Source organism: Panthera tigris, chromosome A1 (genome assembly GCF_018350195.1).
Source record: "Panthera tigris isolate Pti1 chromosome A1, P.tigris_Pti1_mat1.1, whole genome shotgun sequence".
NCBI classification, from domain to species: domain Eukaryota; kingdom Metazoa; phylum Chordata; class Mammalia; order Carnivora; family Felidae; genus Panthera; species Panthera tigris.
The window spans coordinates 196,908,292-196,935,953 of NC_056660.1; the positions used below are offsets into that span (position 1 = coordinate 196,908,292).

General features: G+C 42.2%; 1 protein-coding gene across 1 annotated transcript in view; it reads left to right on the forward strand.

Moving 5' to 3' along the window:
- The window catches only part of HTR4 (5-hydroxytryptamine receptor 4), a 49,935-nt gene that overhangs the window by 4,229 nt on the left and 18,044 nt on the right, over positions 1-27,662 (forward strand). The window contains exons 3-5 of the mRNA XM_015542691.2: positions 16,556-16,709; positions 17,843-17,884; positions 20,607-21,175. Coding sequence (XP_015398177.2) covers positions 16,556-16,709; positions 17,843-17,884; positions 20,607-21,175 — 765 coding nt within the window. The remainder of the gene's footprint in view (positions 1-16,555; positions 16,710-17,842; positions 17,885-20,606; positions 21,176-27,662) is intronic.

Here is a 27,662-nt window from a genome sequence, read left to right on the forward strand (position 1 = left end):
TCCTTCTGGAAGCTCTCCCTGACCCCATCAAACTGATTCTTCTTTGTAAAAGTTAGTGCAGTGGTGATTAAAATCTATCGTGTATTTTTTTTTGCGTTTATACTCTTTTATTAAAGTATAATTAACATGCTGTGTTATATTACTTTCATGTGTACACATAATGCTTCAACAATTCTATGTATTATTTAATGCTCACTGTGATAAGTATAGTGACCATCTGTCACCACACGACGTTATTACAATCTTATTGGCTGTATTCCCTATGCTGTACTTTTCATCTCTGTGATTTATTCATTTTGTCACTGGAAGTTTTTACCTCTTATTCCTCTCTATCTATTTCACCCATTCCCCCCACCTCCCCTCAGGCAACCCCAGTTTGCTCTCTGTATTTAAGAATGGGGGCGTGCCTCTTTTATTTTCCTTTGCTCATTTGTTTCTTATAGAACACATTCGAGTGGAATCATATGTCTCTATCACCCCCGAGAGGAGAAAGTGCAAAGATATGAGTAAGGAGGGGCACCTGGGTGGCTAGGTCGGTGAAGCGTCCGTCTTCGGCTCAGGTCACGATCTCATGGCTCATGGGTTTGAGCCCCGCATCGGGCTCTGCACGGGCAGCATGGAGCCTGCTTGGGATTCTCTCTCTCTTTCTCTCTCTCTCTCTGTCCCTCCCCTGCTCGCACGCTCTCTCTCTCTCAAAACATAAACATTAAAAAAAAAAAAAGATATGAGTAAGGACAATGTCCTCGCCCTCATGGAACTTACCTTTTAATGGGGAAACTAGCAATTAACCAATAAGGGCAACCAACCTACTGATGTAGGCACTTGGTAAACGCTGTTCAACAAATGGAGTGTTCAGTGTACCCTGTTTTTGAGGGAATTCTCTCAAAACTTTTTGGCTGCCATTAGTTCCATTTCCTTCTCGGATAGTGGACATCAAAACCTCTGATACCATAAATAAGATGGAGTCAGATGGTTTCGTTTGGCCGGTTTTCCTCAGGGAGCCTGGGAAGGTTGCCAATTGTTTCTAGCATCTCCTGTCCCAAGAATGATATTCTCATTGGGATGGAAGGTTCACCCTGAACATGACAACACTACATCTTAGTCTGGAAGTGTAAGCTTTCATTTATCAGTTAGCTTCTGTTTTTGCTCTGTCCAACCTGACAGTTGGGCTGGGCCAGAGCACAGGGGGAGCTTGTCAGGGGGGTGCGGTGCCCATTGTTCATCATGTGATTCCTGTTAAGATGTTTGTCTTTGTTTCTGGAGCTACCATGACTCTACAGGGATTAGTGATCTCCGGTCATGCTTCCCAGGCAAAAACGCTCACTGTGATTCTTAATTCCTCCAGAATGGCAGACCCTTGGATCAGAGCAAGAAGCAGGACTCCATTAATATTATAAAATGCTTTTTCCCAACTACAGTGCTCCATCCACTGTGCTTCCTGGTGCTTTGAGAATTAAATCCAATTAATGAAAGCTTATTGCCTCATTAGAAGTAATTTCCAAAGCATAATTAAGCTACATGCATCATATAGTATGTATGGGTCATGGGAGACCAGAAAAGTGCATTAAAAGCACTATAGTACAGTTGACTATTTTGAATCAAAGGTTCTGTGGTGAATGAAAACCAACTAAGTATCTGTGATAGAGTACTGAGTTTTAATCTGGCCACTAAAACCCATGAGAAATAGTTATGTGTGTTGCCCTAGAAAGATATCACTGCTGTGTTAATTGGGGGGAAAAGCAAGTGTCAGATTTCAATGTTTAGGATAATTCCACTTTTGTAAAATAAATATAGAGATATTTATATTTAGGTATAGGTGAGTGAGTGAGTGAGTGAGTGAGTGAGTGAGTGACAGAGAGAGAATATGAATGAAATTGCATCAAACTATTAACAACGGTTATATGGAGGGTAGTTGAAAATGGTCCTGGCTAGACTAGGTGACCAGGTAGATCGGGGTTGGGAGCCATCACTTTTACTAACCTCTAAAATATATGTTTGAAACTTGAATCTTCCCTGTGCTAGAAATTGACACTTCTTGAGCACAGAAGTATCCAGGATCGCCTTTGGCCGAAAGTGCTCCTAGACCAGCACATTCTCCAGTCTCTGAAAACATTCTAACTTTAGTGTTAGGAGTTCCCTCTGAGATCTGAGCGAGGCAGAGAGCGCAGAAGTCTTTCTGACCAACGTGTTCTCTCTGCTTTCTCACAAAATGCCCTGGATTCTCCCCCCTTTGGAGCCCTGGCTGTCTCCTGTCAGCAGATCCTTCCTCCCACTCACTCCCATATTCGTCTTCCTTGGTCCCACCACCCTCATTCATGACCTTGTGTCTCATCCATTTCAACAGTCTCTTTTCTAATCATCGCAGTTTCTTTTTAATTTTTAATGTTTATTTTTGACAGAGAGAGAGAGAGAGAGAGAGCTAGCAGGTGAGGGGCAGAGAGAGAAGGAGACAAACACTCTGAAGCAGGCTCCAGACTCTGAACTCGTGTCAGCACAGAGCCCGTCGCAGGGCTTGAATCACGAACCATGAGATGGTGACCTGAGCGGAAGCGTAATGCTTAACTCACTGAGCAACCCAGGCGCCGCCCTCCCCATCACAGTTTTTAATGAGCATGACAATAATACCTGAGCATTGTGAAAAAAAAGTGCCTCCGGCTTATGAGTAGAACATAAAAATGTCTCTCTTCTCCCTCTGCACCTCCACAGCTATATACCCTAGAGGTTACCACTGTACACAGTAGCTGTCTGCAAATTCCAGTCATTTGATATGCAAGAAGCAGACTTCTGTGAATATATTTTTAGTTTGCTCAAATGGCTTTATATTTAAAATAAGCTTTTGAAAAGGGCTTTCCCAGTATCCCAATGAATTGCCTGAATGTAGTGTTTTGACCAACTCACTTCTCAGATGATATGTTAGTAAGATCTTTTTCAGCAACACATGATGGAAAATAAATCGATTGGTTGAATCAGCTGAAAAGTCTGACCTTAGACATGGCCGTCTACAGGGTTTGAACAATGCCATCGAGGCTCACTCTCTCCTTCTGTCTCTGTCTCTCTCTCCTCCTTGACTCTATCTTTTCTTTTTTCTTCTCTTTCTCTTCCATCTCTGTCAGTCTCCCTGTCTGCCTCTGTCCCTCTCTGTATATCTGTCTTTTGTGTCCCTTTGCTGTTTTCTTGTTGGATTGAGTCTCAGGCTGGGCTTAGACCAGTGAGTCTTAAACCATCCTGATGAACTTGTGAATCCACAGGAGGAGAAGCCTAAATGCTCTTTCTCATAGAAGAATTTTGGCTGGCTTTGCTTGAGTCACTCTTTCATTGACCATTCACACATTATGGTGGCTGGGCAGAGGTGAGGCACCATGACAGCTTTACCAAAGGTGTATGGCGTGGGAGAATGGCAGTTCCTTCTGGAAGAAGGATGTTGGGCAGACAAGAATAGCAGACATCAACTTCTTTTAGGCTGCCCAAGGGACCTTCAGATCTCTTTATTGAGCCTCCACAACAAGACAAAGGTTTGCCCTTCCCAACTCTTCTTGTATTAGGCCAAACATCCCTAGATCCTTCCACTGGCTTCATATGCCATACTTTTTAGACTTGTAACCATTCTGATCCCCTTCCCCCAATCCATGCTATACTTTGTCCTGTATTTGGCATCAAATGCAATTCCCCTTGAAATGGTTCACTTCACTGAGGATGCCATTCTCTACGGGATTGCAAGATGTCCTCACTGACATGTTCGACCAAATTACCTACCCTTTCTCTTGGCAACACAAGAACTTGATGTATATTATCTGCAAAACTCTTCCGACGATTTGTCAGTCACAGATTTTCTTTTAAAACAGGTTTACTTGTTAAACATATGATTCTGACTCAAAGGTTGCGTATTTCATCCTGTGCCAGAGATAACCGTGTCTGCGTTTCTTAATGATCTCCCTGCGGCACCACTCAGTTTTGTAATGTATACCTAAAAGGTGTCTGTCATTGTGAACTTGTGTCACACAGTTACATCTGTTTTCCCAATGGGATTGAAATGTGTTTCTGAAAGGAAGGCGTACTGTTTCCCTTTCTCACATACGCTTTGAGGCTAAGTTCATACTTTGTACATAATGGTAATACTTGTTGAGTTGAATCTCATGCTACGGGATATGAACTCTTATTTTTATATTCATTTCATTAAATATGCATTGAGTACTTAACTAATTGCCAGGAGCTGAGCAGAGCAGTGGAAGTGCAGAGGTGAACAACCAGAGAAAGCTCTGAATCACAGAGCTTTTAGTCTAGTGGGGAACAGGTAGTAAATAGGTAATTATAATGAAATCGGTGGCCATTGAAGTCAAATAAGGAGAAGTCAAAGAAGCTATTGGAGCATGTGGCCTCCAAAGCAGTGTAAGCACTGGGAGGAAGTAACAGGGAAGCTGGGATCTGTGGATTATGCAAATGTCAGTAGGTAAAGGGGAAGAAGAGGAGGCATCTCCTGGAAGGAAGGTTCCAGAAAATGGCATGTGCAAAGCCCCGAATTTTTTTCAGTGATACCTTATCAACCATAGGCTAAATTCTTCCCTTGTCTTTCAGTGCTTTTCCCAGCGTGTCCTTGGTCTGTTTTTTCTAACTCAGCTCCAACCCATGAGTGATCTGTTATTCATAGCCTGAGTCTGATATGTTTCCTCATAACCCCATGTTCTGCCTTGCCTCAAGTTCCTTTTCTTTTCCCGATGAACACTCACCCTTCAGTATTCTGACAGAATGTGTCACTGTCTCTACCCACTGGCCAGGCTTCATTCCCCATGAGTTGTTGTTTCTTCTTCTGAGTGCCCATAGAATGTTAAATATAAGCATAGCAGTGGGGCGCCTGGATGGCTCAGTCAGTTAAGCGTCCAACTTCGGCTCAGGTCACGATCTCGTGGTTTGAGAGTTCAAGCCTCGTGTCGGGCTCTGTGCTGACAGCTCAGAGCCTGGAGCCTGCTTCGGATTCTATAATTTATAATAATAAATAAAACGTTAAAAAAATTAAAAAATGTATAAGCATAGCAGTTATCATCCATCTTGTTGTTAAAATTTTTAATGTTTTTTTATTTTTTATTTTTGTGAGAGAGAGAGAGAGAGAGAAAGCGCACGTGCGCACACAAGCAGGGGAGGGGCAGAGAGAGAGGGGACGCAGAATCTGAAGCAGGCTCCAGGCTCCACGTTGTCAGCACGGAGCCCGACGCAGGGCTTGAACCCACGCACCATGAGATCGTGACCCAAGCTGAAGTCGGATGCTGAACCGACTGAGCCACCCAGGTGCCCCAGTTATCACTCATCTTAATCATTGGTTTATCTCCTTCTCATCCTGGATGATAAGCTCCTTGAGAGTCAGCCTCAAGGCAAACAGGAGTTCGCCTGTCCTCGTGCTATTCTGATTGGTCCACGGCAGCTGCTCCAGGCACAGTTAGCTGATGCTCCGAGATGTGACTTGTGGTTGCTTGGTCTGACTTTGGTGTTCATTTTTCTACCCTTCTCGAATAGCCAGTATAGCAAGTAGTTAAGAATGACTAGACTGCCTGGATTCAATCCCAGCTTGACCGGTTACCAATTGTGTAATCTTGAGAAGTTATTTAAATTTTCTGGGTTTTACCTTCTCAGCTCTAACATTGTGTTAATAGTAACTTCCTTTTGGAGTTCGTGAAGAATATAACTGAGTGCATGCAGGAGAACATAAATCAGTGCATGGTACATAATAAGCATTCAATAAATGTTAGCCACAAGTATTATTCCATTATTGTTCTCCTTTCCAAATGTGAATTTCTACTGGTTGTTGTGGGTGACTTCCCAGACACCAGTTGCTGTGTTTTTCTTCCTGTTGTACGGCCGAGTATCCTTCAAGGTTAGACCCTCGGCCTTCCAGCACTAGGGATCTCCTTCTTTCCTTTGGAGAGCTCACCCATCCCATGGCTTCACCTGAACCTCTGTTCTCACCCCTCCTGCAGTCCTGTCCCATCTCTGGGCTCTGGGGTCCTATCTCTACCCACCTGTTCAATATCTCGCCTTAAGCTTCTTTCTGTTTTCTTGAATCCAGTGTGCCCAAAGTGGAAATTTCCGTTATAAACTAATATCCTCTTCTACTTTGTACGTAAAAGGCACATCTATTAGTCATCTTTTAGTCATTTAAATGCAATTCTTTGAGGTCATCTTTTCCTTATCCACCATGACCAGCTGGAAGCCAAATCGTAGATTCATTTTTATAAATATCTCTCAAACCCATCTTCCTCCTCTTCGCTCCTTTTCTCCCATCCCACTTCTTGATTGTTGCAGTAGGTTTTTAGTTTTTATTCCTGTATATTATTTATCATATGCATCTTTAAATTTATTTAAATATGTTCACATTTTTTCCATGTGTCCTCAGCTCAGAAAGCTTATAAGGCACTCATGTTCTCTGTCTTCTTCCTGAAGAGGGTTGCTTTGGTCTCACCCTGACCATTCACCAGCATTACCAGGGCACGGACTTTGCCAGATGTGGGTTTAATTCCCAGTTTTACTGTATCCTGGCCGTAGGATATTAGGCAAGTGGATTGAACTCCCTGGGCCTCAGTTTCCTCATATTTAAAACGTGGAGAATGAGAGCTGCCTTGCAGCGTTGCTATAGGAGAGTGAGATATGTTATAGAATACACCTCTTGCTGCATAATGTGCCCTCGGTAAATGGGCAACACGTATAGTGTGAATAGTAGTAGCTATAGCAGAGACAAGAAACAGTTATAATACGATTGGAGATGTGCTGTGTCACAGACATAAACAAAATACTTGAAGAACCAGGGCAGAGATGCGGAAACAATTCAGATCTCTGACAGAAAGGAGTCTCCCCCCAAACCCTCACCCCCACAGTTTTTTCTTCCTGGAACCCGAAGTTCCCCCTCGGCTCTTGGCGACATTCTCAGCCCCACTTTGTGCTCCTGGCTCCTGATGAATATCCCTGCTGGGGTCGTCTTCCTTGATTCTCAAAGCAACTGGCAGCTTGCCAAACCCCTTGGGAAGCAGAAGCGGAGCGCTTTAGCTTTCTCTTGAAGCCGCTGCTGTTTCTACACCGCTTCAGAGGGGAACCAGAGCAACTGAAGTGTAACAAAACCAGTTACCATGAGGAGAAAGATAAATCTCTCCATCCAGAGCTCTGCCACAAAATGTGGCTAGATCCCCTACTGGAGGGAGGACTACTGTCCAGCCAGGGAACTGCCACGGTCACACTAGACTGTATATTACCTGTTTATTTCAGTTGTAGTTATCTGTTGCCATATAACATCTACCCCAAAACTTAATGGCTGAAAAAACAATGTACTATTCCCAGACTTCACAGTTCTGCGCATCAGGAATCTGGGCTTGGCTAAAGTCACTTGATGGTGTTTAGCTGGAGACTGGACAAGCCTGAAGGGTCCAAGACAATTTATCATACACATTGATGGCACTTTGGTGGCGTCATCTGGAAAGCTGGGCTCAGCTGGGCCCCTGTCCCTGTCCATGTGGTCCCAGCTCTCTATATGTGATCTCATGTTCATACATGTTCGATTTCTTACATGACAGATCATGGCCTTGAGAAACCAAGAGCCCTCTTAAAAATGAGTCTCAAGACCGGCATACAACACTTCTAATGTATTCTCGGTCAGGGCAGTCACAAGGCAGTCACAAGGGAAGGAGCAGACTCCCCACCTCTGGATGGGAAGCATGTCAAAGAATTTGTGGCCATCTTTAATCCAACACAACTACAACCTCTTACAAAAGCTGAGATGTAATTAATCCCCCTTTACACATAAGAAACAGAGACCCAAAGACATCACGTGATTTGTTAAATGTTGGAAAGAATATCCATGAAAGGATTGACGCTAGAACTGATTGTCTTGCTAAAGACAAAACACCCCTTGTAATTAATAAATTTATTGATTCTGCAGAGCTCTTTATCCCCCTAGTCCTAAGTCCTGAAGACCACTGGCTTGTGCTTTATAAATTCGGAGTTGGGGGTGGGGGGTGAGGGGACTATGATGAAAGGTTTGTTTTCCTGATTCCATTTCAATATTTGGGTCTTAGCAGCCAGATGTGACTTCATGTGTTCTCTCCTGCGGTTGGCATTTCTTTCTTTAGTTAATCTTGACTAGAGATCTGGTCTCGCGGACCATCTAGGATGTCACTTTCAATTATTTCAGGTAGGACAGCAGGGCCTGGATTAAGTCCATAAGAAGATACTACACAAGATCTACTTCATTGCTTGCAACCAATAGGGTCTCACTGCTTCCGTTCACCTTTAGGGACCAACTCATTCACCACGTCATTACTAGGAGAGATGTTGAACCAGGTGACCTCCATTTTATTTGTTAAATAATTTAGAGCCCCTGGTTCCAGAATGTATTTGAATCTATTTGAATTCATATGTATAATATATATATATTCCCTTTGATCTTGTACTTATATGTAAGAAAAGATAGTAACTACTATTTATGAAGCATTATGTACCCAAAACTTCCTGTATTGAACACTAGCTCATCATTTCTCACCGCGAGTCAGTGAGGTGGACATAATGATACCCACACTTCAGATGAGTAAACTGGATCCTGGAGAAGTCACATAACTAATCCTGAGACCACAGAGCTAATAACTGGTTAAGGCAGGAAGACGAGATGCTCAGATAAAGACATAAAGTTGACTGCTAACATCTCCTCTAAGTCTGAGAATCTAAGATTCCACGTTATTCTCCTTGCTCCTCTGCCTTCCCTGTGGTGGGATGGCAGGAAGTGAGGAGGAAGAATTTTCCTTAATTGTAGGATGGGTGGGGTAGAGATTAGCATGGAGCTTAAAATACATGACTGACTTCTAAGAGTTGTCAAAGTAAATTGTGTCCCCAGAGACATTTAAAAGCAATTTAATCACACTTTTCCACATGGCTGCATTTGGGGAAGCTGGTGGCTGGTCTACCAAAGGGGATTTTAATGGAGTTTTACGAACAGTAGTTTGAAATGTTTTGCGTAGACATTTCTTTGCAAATACCCATGCCACGTGTTAGTTAATCCTGGCCACCTGGAACCTCGCTTGTCACCTGAACATTCATTTAACCACTTTGTATAAGTTTTTTAGTGAAAGAAGAATGGGCCTTGTCCAGTGGAAGTCTAGGGAACAGACCTTGCAGATAAATCCGTTCCTGAGATGAGACCAAACCGCATTCCCTCATGAACCCTGTTCACCTGGCAGGGGAACCAACGATCCTTTTTCTTGAATTTGTTGTAATTCAGCTTCTTTAGTAGAGCATGCAGCAGTGTTGATCGCAGTGGACATTTTCCAGTTCAAAGAACTTTTGGACGTTTTCCAGTTCAAAAAACTTTTGCTAGACTCATCCTAGCATAGCATTCAAAAAGGTTCTCAGGAGTTCCCAAACCACCAGCATCGTTTATCAGTTATTATGTTATCAGTTATCAGTTATCGCCAACCAGTAACAATAACAGAAACGTGAATTCTTGGACGCCATAACCAGATTTTCCAGGAACCTGTATTTCAGCAACCCCTCCAGGTGACTCCCTTGTATGCTACAGTTTGAGAACCACTGCCCCTGAGCTGGTCTTTTGAGACAGATTTTGTTCTATTTTCTTCCAAATACTCTATGTCCCAGTTAACTTGTACTCTCTTTATGTTTGTATGCCTATGTGGATGCATGGATACAGGTTTATGGATTTATTTTCTATAGATAATCTCTGTCTCCTGGCCTTTGTCCATACTATTTATAGTACATGGATTGCACTTTCTTCTCCACCATCCTTAAAAGACACTTGCTGGAGAAAACCTTCCCATCCCTCTACTAAATATGACCTTTACATCCCCAGAACTTGGTCCCACAATGTAAAGTAGAATTTATTTTATTATTGATTCAACCTATTCTGTGAGCATCCACTCTGTCTAGCATTGTACGAGACCTTAGGGATACAGTGGTAAAAAGGGAAACATTGCTGGAACTTACAAATCAGGTAAGGTAGACTTTTCTCATCCCCTGTCCTAGATTGTAGCTCTTTGAGGGGGCACACGTGTCCTATACTGCTGGGAGTCCCCCAGGCTGTATTAAGTTATGGTGAGCAGGGTGGAAGGCAATGTAATTGTCTTTTCTGGTCCATATAGAATGCACTGGAGTATTGTGCTCTCTTTGTGACATCCATAGTTAAGACATAATGGCACACTATGGCATATGCAGAGGACATGAAGCCCTGGCTGTTGGTGTATATCACCTCCTCTAAACCAGGGTTTCTCAACTCCACCACTATGGATGTTGTAGTTAGATGATTCTTTATTGGGGAGTGGGGGGGTTGTCTTGTCCATTTTAAGGCATTTAGCATCTCTGACCTCTACCCACTGAATGCCCAAAGCATGACCATTCCCAGTTGTGACAACAGATATCTCCAGCCATTGCCAAATATCTCTTGGTGAGTGAGATCAACCTGGGTTGAATACAACTGGGAATATTTTTCCTGCACAAAGTAGGATTTCAGAAGAAGGGGGAAGCTCTTTTCAGTTGTCTGTAGGACCATGATGCAGAGAACGAATTAGAGATAGAAATTTTTAACTGATCGAGAGGGTAAAACTGGAAGTTACAGGGAATCAATTTTGGAATAAACTTCCCTAACTTTAGAGAAGCCTGAAGTTTAGAGAGTAGTTCAGTGGTTTTTGGTGAATTCCCATTCCCTGGTGCATTCAGGATGGCCTGGATACACTTCACTTTTTAGAGAGGATTTAGGGATTTCAGGATTCTGCAAGTTGTGAGATCCAGTGTTTTGACTGTTTCCAAAGTGGCTTTTAAAGAATTAGAATAATTCCTTGGGGGCTTAGGGAAGGTGGCAGAGTGAAGTGATAGTGGTGAAGTTGAAATCCTGTCCCTTGAATCAAATGGCCTGAGCTAGATCCCAGCTCAGCTCTTACCTTGAACAAATCCTGACACTTCTGTGTGTTTGTGTCCTCGTCTATGAAATGGGTGCCTTTATAGTTCCTGTCCCATGAATAGTTGTGGGGACTAAATGAGATAATACTGGTAGAGCCCTTGGTAAATAGATGAATAGAACCTACTAACTCAACTGGTGCACTTTGATCTCCAAAGAACTTGCAAATTTAGCTACTTCTGCCTGGTGGTATTTATATGTGTGTTTTGGGGGCAGTTCACAATAGGGTACATATTTTTGTGATTTTGCAGGAGTAGTATAATCCAAATATAGGAATTAAACAGTAACCATGGCAGGTGACAATCAACTTATCAGATTCCTGTCTAGTCCCTGATCTGTAGACAGAGGTTAGAATTTTTAAGGAAGCTCCATTAGTCAAATAACACTCAAACTCAGTTTTTTAAAGCTTATTTATTGATTTTGAGAGAGAGAGAACAGCAGGGGAGAGGCAGAGAAAGAAAAAGAGAGAGAGAGAGAGAGAGAGAGAGAGAGAGAGAGAGAGAGAGAATCCCAGGCAAGCTCCGTGCAGTGCAGAGTCCGACTTGGGGCTTGAACCTGCGAACTGTGAGATCGTGACCTGAGCCGAAATCAAGACTCAGACGCTAAACTGACTGAGCCACCCAGGCACCCCCAAATTCAATTTTTATTTTAATCATTTTATTCAGGGATGTTTGTTTTCACCTACCTAATTTAGACTCTTGAATGCAGACTTCGAAAGGATTTTTTATTTTTCTCGATTCGTTGCTAGAAAGCAAAGATTAGAAAGTTATTGGGAAAGATAGAAGGATATGTGGTGGCTTATTCAGGGAAGCTGCCTCAACAGGGCCAAAGCTTTGGTAAGAATCTTGAACCCATCAGTCAAGTGGGTGCTGTCATCTGAGCTCCAAATACAAATCTCATGTTTTTTACACCACATGCTACTCAAAAAATCAAAGTATGTCTATGGTAAGGTAGCGTCAGGCTAAAAATGATGTAGAGGGAAAGATTCAAGTCAAACACATACCTAAGACACAATGTTCTTATTCATCCTGATCTATCACTTGCAACTCGGCCAGTGCAATCTAAGTAAAATTAAAATTTTTTTTTTCCTTTTACTCATCACTGATTTTTAAAGTAGGAGATAAAGGATTTTTTCTCAGGCTTACCCAACCACCCCACATCGTGCAAGAGTCAATTTCTACAACAGTCTGTGCGTCTTTCACATAGATGTATCCCACCTGAGCCCCTATGGAATGAGCTGTCCAAGCAACTTTCTTTCAGGAATTCACTGGCCAGGGCACTGACTATCTAGATCAAATGTGTAAAAGATTGGTAAAATGTGCACGACATTCACAGTATCCCTCTTGAAGTTGAACTTCAAAAGGAAATCGGTCACCACTATTGACTCCTCTGTGGCAGGAGCTTCTAGTAACCTGGGGTAATGCGAATTAAAGTGAGGACATTGGGCAGCAGACCATGGACATGGACACCGGACAGCAGACCATTTCATTTTTTAAAAATTAAATCTAATCGGGGCATAAGCATGGCTCAGTTGGTTAAGTATCCAACTCTCGACTTCGGCTCAGGTCATGATCTCGTGGTTCATGAGTTCGAGCCCCACATCAGGTGCTGCACTAACATCGGGGAACCTGCTTGTGATTTTTTGTCTCCTCTCCCTCTGCCCCTCCCCCACCTGTACTCCGCCCCCCCCCAAGATAAACTTAAAAAAATAAAATTAAATCTAACTATTTTTAGTGAAGTATAATTGACATACAATATTATATAGCTTTCAGATGTACAACATAGTGATATGACACTTACATAGATTATGAAATGATCACCACAGTAAGCCTAGTTACCACTGGTCACCATATATGGTTATTACAATACTACTGACCATATTCCCTCAGCTGTACTTAACATCACCATGACTTATTTATTTTATAATTGGAAGTTGGTACCCCTTAATCTTCTGTACCTATTTTTTCCATCCTCCCACCCACATCAAACATGAGGAGATCTTCTTATGCACAGGATATTCATCATACCATGGGAATCAGACAATCATCTTGGCCAAGCAAGACTTAGAAAGAGAGACTTCCACAAAAGTGTTCTGAGCACCAATATAACTATATATTATGAAGTCCTCTTCTGTAAATTCTACTGTCTTCCCCACATGACCCTCTGAATATCTGTGTCCACATATGGAAGCTTAAAGACTCTTCTCAGGTGAGATATCCTGCTTCCTCAAACTTACCTTTTGGCCCACAGGGTATTTAATTTTGGCTTGTCTTTTTGAATTTTGGGATTTCTGTGACACTGGAGATCCAACCGAAATTCGTGAAATGTTGCCTTTATTCAACATCTATTCCACACGTCAAGAATCATAAATTATACAGCAAAGATAGGGCAATATCTGTTCTACACTTAGCCCTCGATTGCCTTCTTTGATATGGTAGATGAAGGGATGTTATAACTTTGAGCTATGATATGGAAGTGTATTGAATGAAACAAGACATTCTTACTTAAAGTATCTGTGGAGGACATGTCTAACATTCGAAACCATTTTTACTGATGCAGGAAACTTTGGTGGCAAGAGACTAACTTTAGCCAACTTTATTAGTTTGTTAGAGCTGTCATAACAAGTACCATAAACTGGGTTCTTGGAACAAGAAATGTATTGTCTCATGGTTCTAGAGGCTAGAAGTCTGAAACCAAGATGTCAACAGGGCCACGCTACCTCTGAAACCTAGAGGGGAAGGATTTTTCCTTGGCCCTTCTTAGCTTCAGACCATTCCAATCTGCTGTCTCTGAGCATATCTGAATCTGTGTCCAAATTTCCCTTTTTATAAGGACATTAGCCATATTGGATCAGGGCCCACACTAATGGCCTCATTTTAATCTTATGACCTCTGTGAAGATTCGATTTCCAAATAAGGTCCTATTCCAAGGTACTGAGGGTTAGGACTTCAACATACTTTTTTAGGAAAGGAAGAGGGGACAAACTCAATCCATAACACTAGCTTAAGCAAAGGAAAAAAAAAAGGGAGTTTATTGGAAAGATACTCGGTAGCTTATTTAATCGAAGGAGGAGCTAAAGAAAGAGGACCTGACAGGCAAGATCATGGCTGCCCAACAATCCAAGGAGTAAGAGTTACTCCTAGCCCCACCAGGAGGGTGCTGTAGTATAGAGAGACCTTCGCTGACTTCCCCATCTCTGCATTACTCCACGTGGCATTCAGAGTCCCAGGAAAAAGTCTGACTGGGTCACTCCCTGGCCAGAAAAGTCGGGAGCACCATCATTTGCTCTCCCAACAACATGAAAGTGACAGAGAAGAGGTAATTCCCAATGGCTTTGGGATGTTATTATCAAAAGAAAGGAGGAAGGATGCTAAATGGATAAAACCAAATGTCTAATCTAGACCCTCCAGTGCATGAGGAAAGGAGCAGAATTTGTAAAAAAAAAAAAAAAAAAAAAAAAGTAGGGGCGCCTGGGTGGCTCAGTCAGTTAAGCATCTGACTCTTGATCTCAGTTCAGGTCATGATCTCACAGTTTGTGAGTTTGAGCCCCACGTCAGGCTCCCTGCTGACGGTGCAGAACCTGCTTGGGATTCTCTCTTTCTCCCTCTCTCTCTCTCTGCCCCTCCTCCGTTCATGCTCTCTTTCTCTCTCTCTCTCTCAAAATAAATAAATACATCTTAAAAGTGTTTTAAAAAATATTTTCATATACCCCAAATTCATGATTAATTCTATGTTAATAATAAATCTGTATGATTGTTAATACCGCCATTCAGAAAAACCTGTCGTTCTGATAATGATTGGCCTTTCTCATAAGTCAAGATCATGGGGGGAATTCTAACCAATCATGATTCTTTCCACTGCTGAGCTATCTTTAGCCAGATTTTGTCACCATGTCAGTTTTATAGAGAAAATGAGTTCCTGAGTTCCCTTTCTCCCATTCTTTGGTCGGTCGTTTCTTGCACTCTGGTGCAGGTCAGGACACCCACTGTGTTACTGGCCACAGGAAGCTTGCTGGCACAGTGTGGTCAGCTGCTCCCTGACGCCTTGGAGGGAAAGGTGTAATTCTGCCCTCAGTTCCTGAGGCCCCCACGTCTCATGTTCCAACACAGGACAAGCTTTCCTTCTTATGCCACCCTCTTTCCCAACTCGTCCTACCACCACCTCTTCAAAGAATATAGCCATTGTTACGTTAGTTAGGCTTTGAATTAAGAAAAGAAAAGAAGAGGTGGGAAAAATTAAAGCAAATTGCATAAAATGAGGGGTATAAGGGGGTGTCTCATCGTTAAATGGTATCAAACCTTAAAGAACAGGCTTAGCCCCCAGGCTTTCTGTTTGCGCTTATTCTGTGACTCTTCCAAAGACAAATAGCCGATAGACCTACTGGGGTATTGTGCCTCTTGTCAAATTCCCACAGTTGCCTGGGTGTGGAAGTGGTGATTTCCAAGACTGGAATAGCATGCAAGAAGCAGTCTGGGAGTTAGAGCCCAGATCAGAGTAGAGTAGGTTGCATCTCTGTCCGGAGGAAAGAAGGAGGCTAGTACATTGGCAGAATATGGACTCAAAAAGCCATGAGCAGTGAGTTCCATGAGGAAGAGCAGACCCTGCTAAATAGGGGCGACGTGGTGTCCACCAGTAGGTAGGAGATGATGGAGTAGGGAAAATTTGAACTTTTACCTTCTGGGCATCAGAGAAACACTTAAATGGGCTGGTCCAGAGGTAATGCACGTCAGTTCTGTTTCCAACTCCTTGACCAGACCAATCACTTGGCCTCAGCCAACCACAAGGAAGCCAGGAAGCTCATGTGCCCAGAAGGGCTGGACGTTTTTAGCAAACAGCAGTTACGACTTCCATTTGTCATATGGAAGGAGGCAAACTCCCTCGTCAACAGACTGTGATGCAGGAGATGCTTGGAATTTGCATTAAATGGGCCTCCTCAGGTGCGTCTGATGTAGGGGAGGAGTGGGATCTCTGGAACACTGACTTAGAATTTCACTGCAAGATAGCCAGGTAATTCAGAGTATGGGGACAAATCTGAGATACAGTTCTTAGAGCTCAGATGTAGGGCCAAGCCTGGGAGACGTCACCTTGTTATCGAAGACGCTACAGTTGCCTTGGGCACTACAGTCCAGAGGGCTGGACAGAATCTTCCGAAATGCCCAGGCACGAAGGTAAGTTTCGGAAGCACGCCTGAGAAAGAGCAGACCGTCAGGTGAGGGAGTGTCAGGCTTTTCATATACGGGGAGAGGAAGAGGGATGTGGGGCCAACTCCAGATAGTGACTCTCAGATGTGATCTGAAGTTTATATTTTTGCTAGCAGAAACTCATGGGGCGATACCACATCTCATTGTGTAATTGCCTTTTTCGTTCCTCTGTTCTTTTCTCATTGCATCTTCCCTTTCTCTACTACCCACTTCCTCTTTTTTTCCCATTATTTTCTCTTTTCTTTCTTATTTTATGCTCTACTTGCCCCTCTAATTTCCCACTTTCCCGATGTTTCGTCTTCTTGTCCCCCTTCTCCTCTCTACTCCTTCTCTCCTCTTCTTTCTCTTCAATTATTCTTCCCTCCTTTTCCCTCTCGTTCTTCCTTTCCCATGGCACCCACACCTTCTATTCTCTCTCCAGGTATTATGCCATCTGCTGCCAGCCTCTGGTCTATAGGAACAAGATGACCCCTCTGCGCATTGCGTTAATGCTGGGAGGCTGCTGGGTCATCCCCACGTTTATCTCTTTTCTCCCTATAATGCAAGGCTGGAATAATATTGGCATAATTGATCTGGTGAGTACCTATGCAGAGAGTGCCTGCTGTTTTACTGTCTGATTTACTTTATTTGCCTGAGATTCTAAATAAATAAACAATATCAGGTTGGGTGGATATTCTAAGAAAGATTCTTTTTTTTATATATGTACATGTTTATTGATTTTGAGGAGGGAGAGAGAGGGAGAGCACACGCACGCACGCATGCATTGGGGAGGGGCAGAGAGAGAGAGAATCTCAAGCAGGCTCTGCACTGTCCACATAGAACCTGATGCCAGGCTCAGTCACACAAATCATGAGATCGTGACCTGAGCCGAAACCAAGAGTCGGGCGCTCAACCAACTGAGCCACCCAGGCATCCCAGAAAGATTCTGATCGTGATCTAAGTGACAACAACAAAAAAAGGCAAGCTAACATTTTCGAATATTTATTGGATGCCAGAAAATATGCTCAGACTTTAACATAGAATCCTAATGACATCCTTCCGTCATCTCATCCAGATGAGAAATACCAGGCTCAAAAAGGTAAATAAAGTAACATGCCTGGTCAGATAGCACAACGGGTACTCAAAGCTTGGTGTTCAGACCAGAGAGCCTGAGACATGTGATGTGCCCCAAGAGGCCTTCGTCCCATTTCATGGCTGCCAGTGACCAGCAGAAAACATGTCATGTGGGCAGAGGCTTCCAGAGAATGAAGAGAAGCCTGGGTCAGGAGTCGAGAGAACTGGACCCTGAGTCCAGCTCTGTCCCTGACCTTGAAGGACTGCAGTGAGAAGGTGCATTGGTCTTCAGTGGGGGAGTGTCTCCCAGAGAGTAGGAGAGCAGAGTGTGGCACACGAACCAGGCATTTGCCAGCCCCTGTCCGGATGATCTTCCAGAGATTTCCAGCTCTGACCCAGTATGCTCCTAGTGCCAAACTCGCAACGAGGATCAAAAGTTATGGTGCGTGTTCACTAGCAGCGATACATGTTCCCTAAGGAACTTGTCAGGCGGTCACTCTAACCTTCGGTCCAGGACCGTGTTGAGGTAGGAAGGGGACTGGAGAGGAAAGATCGAGAGCAAGCTCCAGCCCCACAAGACCAGTTAGAGTTGAAGCTGCTTGTTCTTCTCTCCACCACGTCCCTAGCCCCTAATCTTGCCTTGTTCTTTGTCCAGGAAAGGATATCCAAGCCAAGGCTGGGCCAGGATTTGCATGTGGTATGTCAGAACAAGAGTTCCTTGGGCTTCCGAAAGAAATGCTGGGGACAAAGGAGTGGAGAAGTAAAAGGGGATTCATACAAGGGAGACTGTATGGATATTTTCTTGAATCCTATCCTTCTTCTCTCAAACTTTCAGCCTTGCCAATCTCAAGGGAAATGAAATTCAAGTTTCCAACAACCAGTAGAGTAGTAACAACGGCCAACAAATGTTGAACGCTTACTGTTTGCCGAGCCCCGTGTTCACTTAATCGTTATTACTGTGAACCTCTCACAAGCCTCACGACAGTGCTATTAAGTCGATCCTATCATTGTCCTCAGGAAACTGAGCATCAGACAGGTGCAGTTATTAGCTAACGTCAGATTGGCAGGGAGTAGTGGTGACTCTAGCTAAGTTCAAGCTTCCTGCACTCCAGAGTCCGTGCTCTTGATCTCTGTGCTAAACTTCCTCCCTTAATGGAGAAGACCTTTGGAAGCATAAACTTCTGTGAATCAGAACTTTTAAAAGAGGGTGCCGCACTCTTACCTTCGGATATAGAATTTCTAAGGGAAAGAATCTAGAGAACCGCTGTTCATTTCAAGAGTGAGAGGGGGGCATCCCCCATTTACCTCCCGCAGCTGGGGAATGGGGGCACCTGCTTGCTATGAACATGCCTCGTATTCGCTCCATGGTGCCGTGATTGCATTTCATATCTTTCCACTCATCTACACATTGAATTGGCCTAGGGAGACGCTAACACAACCCGCATGTTCATAGTACAGGTACAGTTGATTCTCATCATTCACAGTAATTAGGTTCTATAAAGTTGCCACAAATACTAAATTAGCAAATACTGAATATCTTTGCCCCTGGGAGGAATACAGAGTTCGGTTCCTGCAAGTTCTGGTCCGAATATTTTCATCAACCAATCAATACATAGTATATGCTGCCTGTAAGAGAGGCCCATGAAATGTAAGGTGACAGTAGGTTGATATAAAATAATGGAAAACTATAATACGCAAATACTAATCAAAAGAAAGGTGGTGTAGCTGTGATGAAATAAATCTAAGGCACGTCATCTTACCTGAGATAAAGAGATTTCGTTATAAGAAAAATGTCAATTCAATAGGGAGTTCTACTATAACCTTAGAATATACCAGGAGACACGACACTAAATGTGCACCCAGATAAAATTGGTTATGTGTGTATCATATATAATTGTTATCCATACGTTTGTTCGTGTGTATATTCACACTGTATACAGGCTGACCTCAGGCAGGAAGTGTCATTGGATTATACAGCTCTTTTCAGCCAAGGGCTATTCCTAGACAAGGCTGAGAACTCAGAGCTGTCAGCAGACAGAGTTTATAGTAGGGAGAAAAGACTTTCAACCTTTTAAAGAGATCCAGTCTGTCATTGTACCTAATACAAGTGAAGTTTATCCCAGGAATGTAACACAATCGCTGTAATTCACCATATTAATACAAGAGAGAAGGAAAGCCCACGTGATCATCTCTTTATTGCCAGAAATTCATTGACAAAATTCAGTATCTGTTCATGATTTAAAAAAATTGTCATCAAACTGAAAATAGAAGCGAGCATCCATAAAACACTTCTAGCAAGTATCATACTTAATAGTAAAAAATTGAAACTGCCTTCCTAAAACTGGGAGTGTGAAATGGCATCCACTATTACCTAATTCTATTGAAAATTACGCTGGAGGTCTTATCAAGGTCAATAATGCAAGAAAAGTGGTGTTAAGATTGGAAAGGAAGAAATGAAATTTTTATTATTTGCAGGTCACATGGGTACTTATGGAGAAAATCCCTAAGAATCTAGAAATGAAATATTAATAACGAGTTTAACAAAGTTACTAGATACAGAGCCATACAAAAAAAGTCTTCACTGAATTCTACATACTAGCAACAAACAATTAAGATTAAGGACTTTAACGTGGTACCATTTGCAATAGACTAACAGTCAGATACTTAGGAATAAATCTGACAAAAGACATGCAAGACATTTACACACAAAAACATTGTAAAATATTACTGAAATAAATTTCAAAAGATGTAAGTAATGGAAAGACTTACCATGTTTGTGAATTGGAAAGCTGACCATGGGAAAGAAGTCCATTTCCCTCAGTCATTCTACTCTGACACCAGTCAAAATCCTCAAAGATTTGTATGGAGATTGATAAGCTAATTCTAAATTTTATATGGGAAATGCCGAGATGTAAGGACAGCCTGAGGAAGATGAGCCTGAGTTCAAAGCCCTTTTCTACCAGATATATTGTGTGCAGACAGAAGAGAAAGGGAGAGGCTAACTCTGCTATCGGCTGGGTAAAGGGAATGAAGGATGATTTTGTCTCTGTCTTATTTCCGCTCTTCCCTGGAGCCTTCAGCCCCTGGTGCTCAGACAATGCCTCTGCGCCCCGGGATGCAATCATGTTTCTCTTCTATCATTGTGATTCTAGGTGCTATAGGCTAATAAGAAAAAGAGAATTTTGCTGATAAACCTTCTCTTTTTCCCTCCTCCTTTTCCTCTTGTATTTTCCTCTTCCTTCTCTGCCCTTCTCTGTTCCCCTCCTTTTCTCTCTCCCTTCCAATTCCTCGTTTTCTCTTCTTTTCCATCTTTTTTTCTTTTCTTACAATTTTCCTCTTTCCCCTCCTGCTTCTTTCTCTTCACTTTTCCTTCCCTTTTCTCCCTTCTTCCCTCATTATTCTCTCTCTCCAACTCTCAGATAGAAAAAAGGAAGTTCAACCAGAACTCTAACTCTACGTATTGTATCTTCATGGTCAACAAGCCCTATGCCATCACCTGCTCTGTGGTGGCCTTCTACATCCCGTTTCTCCTCATGGTGCTGGCCTATTATCGCATCTATGTCACAGCGAAGGAACATGCCCACCAGATCCAGATGTTACAACGGGCAGGGGCCCCCTCAGAGGGCAGGCCCCAGCCGGCCGACCAGCACAGCACTCATCGCATGAGGACAGAGACCAAAGCCGCCAAGACCCTGTGCATCATCATGGGTTGTTTCTGCCTCTGCTGGGCTCCATTCTTTGTCACCAATATTGTGGATCCATTCATAGACTACACTGTTCCCGGGCAGGTGTGGACCGCTTTCCTCTGGCTCGGCTACATCAATTCTGGGTTGAACCCCTTTCTCTACGCCTTCTTGAATAAGTCTTTTAGACGTGCCTTCCTCATCATCCTCTGCTGTGATGATGAGCGCTACCGAAGACCCTCCATTCTGGGCCAGGCTGTGCCCTGTTCAACCACAACCATTAATGGATCCACACATGTGCTAAGGTGAGTGTCAGGGGCTCGATAGATTTTGTCGGCTTGCGTGACTCGGAAGGGCTACCTCTCCAGTTTTTTGTTTCCAGAAGGATTCTTCTTAAAAACCTGGGCAATGTTTATAAGGATTAAAGAAAATTCTACCATCTGGTCATGAAGTAGAATAGTGGGTAAGGACTCAGGCTCTGGGAGAGACTGGCCTGTGTTCAGATTCACTCTCCACAGTTCTCTGACCTTGGGCAAGTCATTTAAACGTTGTGAAATTTCGTTTCATTTAAAAAAAAAAAATGAGATCATATTCACAACATCTACATCACGGGGTTTTTATGAAGATCAAATTAGCTGATGTGTGTGGATCACATAGTATAGAGCCTGATACCTAGTGAGCAGTTAGTAAATATTACCTACTGTTATTTATTAGGTAGTGTTTTACAGCCGTGGTTAGCAGCATGGGATTTAAAGTAAAATAGACTTTATTTTGACTCAATGCCACTACTAATCATTTGTATAATCTCCCTTGGTTTTATTTTACTCCACTATAAAAACATAGTAATAATCATAATATCCACTTCATAGGGCCATTGTGACAATTAGAAATAATGTATTCATATGGGGACTGACACATAGTAAGCACTCATGATATTACTAACAATATTATTAATGTCAGTAGGAGCACTAGTAGTAACATATTGCTTGATATCCTAAGATGGCCACAAAGTAACGTGATAAACAAAATAAATAGAAGGATAAATATGCAACAGTAACACCATGTGATAACTGATGTAATGGAGGTGGAGATAATCTAGAAGGGGGATTTGAGGAGGAAAGAAGCTGATTTGGCTTAAGAAAATCAGGAAAAGCTTCAGAGGACAGCATTTTTTAAGAATTGGAGACTTGGGGGAGAAATCAAGGAAGTCATTCTAGCAGATAGAACAGCATGAGGAAGGAAATGGCACGTGAAAGAGCATGGGAAGGTCAAGTGGTTTACCCAAGGTCGCGTAGGTTGATGGAGATGGGGGTCACTGTGGAGTTGAATGTTCAGTGACTAGTCATGATGCTTCTAAACCCTGAAAATTTTCTGGCTCCCCCGGGCTAGAGTTTTTCTCAGCCATGAAAAACCGTATGTAAAAGTACATTCATCCTATGGCAAAGACGAATGAATTGTCAACGGCGTTCGCTTTCCTTTGCCCCAAGATGCATAGGAATTTCTAAAAAAGCAGCTCCTTCTTTGACACAAGCATTTAATTTTTTCTGATGACAGTATTCAGCTGTCCTGGCAACCAAAAACTGAGGAACTTTCATTTGCATGTGTAAGAAAAGAAGAAAGCAAAATAGGGATTGCAAGTGAAATATAAGCACTTCGCCTCCGAGACTGCTCAGAAGCCTGAATTCAATTTCCTGCTACGAGTGTGGTCTGACTTGTAGTGAAAGCCTAGCATGGTGATGCCAGCTGCTCCAAGAGCCTCAAAGGCTGCGCCTGTAGGCTCACCTTCTTCCCTGATTATTATGCCTTGAGCGAGTGTCATGGGAAGAATCCAACCATGTAGTAAAGTGTGCGTACAGGAACTTCTGTGGGGGGCGCCTAAAAGCTATTTAAGTCAGCAGCTGCCTCCGTACAGGCACCCAGCGACTTACACTTGTATGTTCTAGCAGTTGGATTTGTGTCAGTTGTTTATGACTGGGTGGGGGGGGGGGTGGCTTTTCCAGGACAGCCCAAGAAACCCACCTGACTGATAACGGTGTTTCGTCCCTGCCGCATTTGGAAACCTGCCGTGTGGTTGTAAAACAGAGATGACAGTTTAGAGGTGGCTGGTGGATGATTTCTTAGTGAGGTAATGAAAACTGCAGGAAACTGGTCTGAGATACTCCTCTGTGGGGGTGAGGAATCTTCTAAGAGCGGGGAAGCCTATGCAGAGACGACTGTTGGAACCCACTGCTCCCCAGCTTGCTTTGAGCCCCCAGCTTGCTAAGGACAGGAATACTGCCTGTATTGTTCACTGGTCCGTACCAAATACCCAATATGCTGCCCGACATACACTAGGAACTTAAACTCTTGATGAATAAATTCATACATCGTGCAGTGAGTTCTCTAGATCAATTGTATCAATACGCCTTAGGAAAAAGTTATGTTTTTCTTAAAAATCCTATAAGCAGGACACCAACAAATTCCGATGGACTCAAGAAGTATAAAACCTAAATAATCAAAAGTACAATCGGCTTTTGTCCTGGTTTTATCCTTCACCTCAAAGACAATTGAAACTAACCCAGTGATTTTTTAAATGCATTTACAAACCTGCATAAAACATACAAATTCATAGATTCCTCCCCTTTTTTTATTTTATTTTATCTTACTTTACTTTTTTATTTTATTCTTTTTCATCATGATAAGTGCACTCCCTAATCTCCATCCCCTATCCACATCCCCACCCGCCACCCTCCCCTCTGGTAACCATCAGCTTGTTCTCCATAGTTAACAGTCCGTTTCTTGGTTTGTCTCTCTCTTTGTTTTTCCCTTTGCTCATTTGCCCTGTTTCTTAAAGTCCACATATAAGGGAGATCTTAGGGTATTTGTCTTTCTCTGACTGATTTCGCTTAGCATTGTACTCTCTAGTTCCAGCCGTGTCATTGCAAATGGCAAGATTTCATTCTTTTTTATGGCTGAATAATATTCCAGTATACATACCATTTCTTCTTTATCCATGCATCTATTGATGGATACTTGGACTGCTTCCATAGTTTGGCTATTGTAAATAATGTTTCAGTAAATGTAAGGGTGCGTGGATCCCTTTGAATTAGTGTTTTTGTATTTTGGGGGTAAATACCCCGTAGTGCAATTACTGGATCATCGGGTAGGGGGAGTTCTGTTTTTAATTTTTTGAGCAACCTCCATACTATTTTCCAAAGTGGCCGCACCAGTTTGCATTCCCACCAACAGTGCACACGAGGGTTCCTTTTTCTTTACATCCTCACCAACACTTGCTGTCTCTTGTGTGTTTTTTTTTTTTATTTTAGCCATTCTGACAGGCGTGATAGCTCATTGTAGTTTTGATTTGCATTTCCCTGATTGTAAGTGATGATGAACATCGTTTCATGTGTCTGTTGGTCATCTGAATGTCTTCTTTGGAGAGATGTCTGTTCGTGTCTTCTGCCAATTTTTTAATTGGATCGTTTGTCTTTTGGGTGTTGCGTTGCATCAGTGCTTTATGGATTTTGTATACTCACCCTTTATTGGATATGTCAGTTGCCAATATCTTCTCCCATTCAGTAGGTTGCCTTTTAGGTTTTTTGGTGGTTTCTTTCACTGGGCAGTAACTTTGTATTTTGATTTAGTCCCAATAGTGTATTTTTGCTTTTATTTCCCTTGCCTCAGGAGACATATCTGGAAAAATGTTGCTATGGCCAGTGTCAGAGAAATTTACTGCCTGTGCTCTCTTCAAGGACTTTTATGGTTTCAGGTGTCACGTTTAGGTCTTTACTCCATTTTGGGTTTATCTTCAACAAAGGAGGAATGAATATACAGTGGGGAAAAGACCGTGTCTTCAACAAATGGCGTCGGGAAAATTGAACAGCCACATGCAAAAGTATGAAACTGTACCACTTTCTTATCACTTTTATTTTACATAAATGGGGTCATTTTATATGTACTTTTTTGCACCTTGCTTTCTATCCCTTAAGAATGTATTTTAGAGATCCTTGCATCTCAGAACATTTAGATCTAAATCATTCTTTTTAACTGTTCCGTAGGCTTCTGTACTAAAAATACACACTAAAATTGACTTATTTCCCATTATTGGATATGTAGATGTTTCCATTCTTTTGCTGTATCTAACTGTACTGTTTTTAATGCCCTTGAGCACATTTCTTTGTGCATATGGATTCCTTTTAGATATCTACCCAAAATAAAATTGCTCTATTGATGTAGATGTGCATTTACAAATGTTAGGTTTACTTTAAGGTTGACCTTCTAGAATGCCGTAGAGATTTGTAGTCTCATCAGCAGCGTCTGAGAGTAGCCTCTACTCCTTCCCTTCACCAACACTGTACATTACTCGTCTTTTACTATTTTGCTGATTACAGAAATGTTCTTTCACTGAATTTGCATTTTCCAGGTGGTTTGATAGGTTGAACCTCTTCTAAGTTAATTGCTGACTAATTTCAAAGTTGTTGACAAATATTTATCCTTATGTGAACTGCATTTTCACATACATCGTGCTTTGTGTGACAACTTTGTTGTATTTTTCTTATGAATTTCTGAACGTTCTTTATTACCATCTAAATGTTAATCCTTGTTACATAGTTTGCAAACACTTTCCCTTCTCTTCCGCTTGCTTTTGAACTTTGGTTGACTTTTGTCATATAAAAGTTCCAAAGTTCAAAAGCGCTATTTATTTGGCCTCTTGCAGTTAACCTGTCTTCCTTCTTGAAATATTTTTGACATTAATTTTCCCGGACAGTATACTTCCCTGCTTTGCCTCCTGACTCACCAGCAACTCTTTCTTAGTATCTTTTATAGGTTCTTCCTTCTCTATCTGGCCTCTAAATGTTAGAGTTCTTCAGGGCTCGGTTCTTCACTGTCTTCTCAAATGACATTCTCGCTTTAAATGTGATTTGACCATCCATAGCTTTAAATACCATCTTTGTGCCATTAATCTCTTTTTAATTAGTAGCTCTAGATCAGAGCTGTCTTCTGAGCTCCAGACCACAAAATCCAATTTACTTCCTTGACAGCCTCACATAGGTGCCTCTCAGGAATCTCACATTTAATGTCCCTTAAACAGAACTCTCCTATATACCTGCCCACCTGCCCACCCCAGACTTCCTGAGTCTCCTCTGTCTCCAAAAGTACAACTGTCATCTACCATGTTACTAAATCTGGACACTTTCTGTGGCCCTCAAGGAGAACTAACATATAAGCGACAGATGGGAAGCTTTAAGAAAGAAAAACCCATCAGCTGATATTGAAAATATGGAGTTCGATCTAAAATAAATGCAAAATTGGGGCGCCTGGGTGGCTCAGTCGGTTGAGCATCCGACTTCGGCTCAGGTCATGATCTCGCGGTCCGTGAGTTCGAGCCCCGCATCGGGCTCTGTGCTGACAGCTCGGAGCCTGGAGCCTGTTTCAGATTCTGTGTCTCCCTCTCTCATGGTCATGAGTTCAAGCCCCGCATCAGGCTCTGTGCTGACAGCTCAGAGCCTGGAGCCTGCTTCAGATTCTGTGTCTCCCTCTCTCTCTGACCCTCCCCCCATTCATGCTGTGTCTCTCTCTGTCTCAAAAATAAATAAATATTAAAATTTTTTTTTTAAATAAATGCAAAATCTAATCATAGTGACAACATGTAAATCACAGAAATGTAGATGATGCCTGAACCTCCTGCTGCATGTTTAAAATTTGGAATTTCAGGGGTGCCTGGCTGGCTCAGTCCAAAGAGCACATGACTCTTGATCTTAGGGTCATTGAGTTTCGAGTCCCATGTTGAGTAGGAGATTAGTTAAAAATAAAATAAAATAAAAATTGGAATTTGATAAGTGCAACTTCATTTCCTCACACAAAGCATCCATTGACAAATTCATGTCATTCTGTGTTATTAGTAACGATTATGATGCCGAGCATAACTCAAAAAAAAATGTGCCAGTTACTGAATTTAAGAACTTTGAATGCATTACTGCATTTAATTTTTTACAACAACCGAGTAGGCTGCTATTGTAATTATCGTGATTTTAACAATGAGAAAATCCAGGGTTTAAAGAGAGTATCTAACTGGCCCAAGATCACACAAAGTCTTCATGATTGTCTTCAGGCTAATGAAATATTAAAACACTCAAAATTGAAAATCATCTTGCCTTTCCTGAGAATCTATAAGGTATAGAGGAGTTAGTCTGCGACCTAAGAATCACACTGGGGAGAGCCAGGTCATGACAACACTCTGAAACTGTGGGGCCTTTTTCTCTTAAAGTCTTTTTGAGAAAATGGAATTCTGCTTTTCCAGGTTGAATTAAAGACAGGCCAGTCTGCCTCAGTGGTTTGGAATAGTAGGTCTAGCCACGTAGTCCTTTGACTTGTATTACATTTTGTTATTGAACAAACACATGGGCAACCAAAGAAATAAAATAAGCTTTTGCAAGACAGTCTTAGAGGACTTTGCCCACTCAAATTGAATGAAATAATGTACCATGTAGCAGAGATGTCTGCTGTTGTGTTTGGTGTTCTGTGAGATAAGCATCTTCTTTGGAATATCCAGCTCATGATCAAAATAGAAGTGAAAATGCCATTGATTGGCTCCTGAAGTAGTTTGTCTAGACATGTAGGTTACATAGCCTTTTAAAAATAGTTTCCAAACATAAATTATTGTCATATATATGTTTCTTGGGGCAGTTTTAACTTGTATGCCCACATATATTAGAAAGAGGCATAGGGGCACCTGGGTGGCTCAGTCCGTTAAACATTTGACTCTTGATTTCAGCTCAGGTCATGATCTCACAGTTCATGGGATCAAGCCCC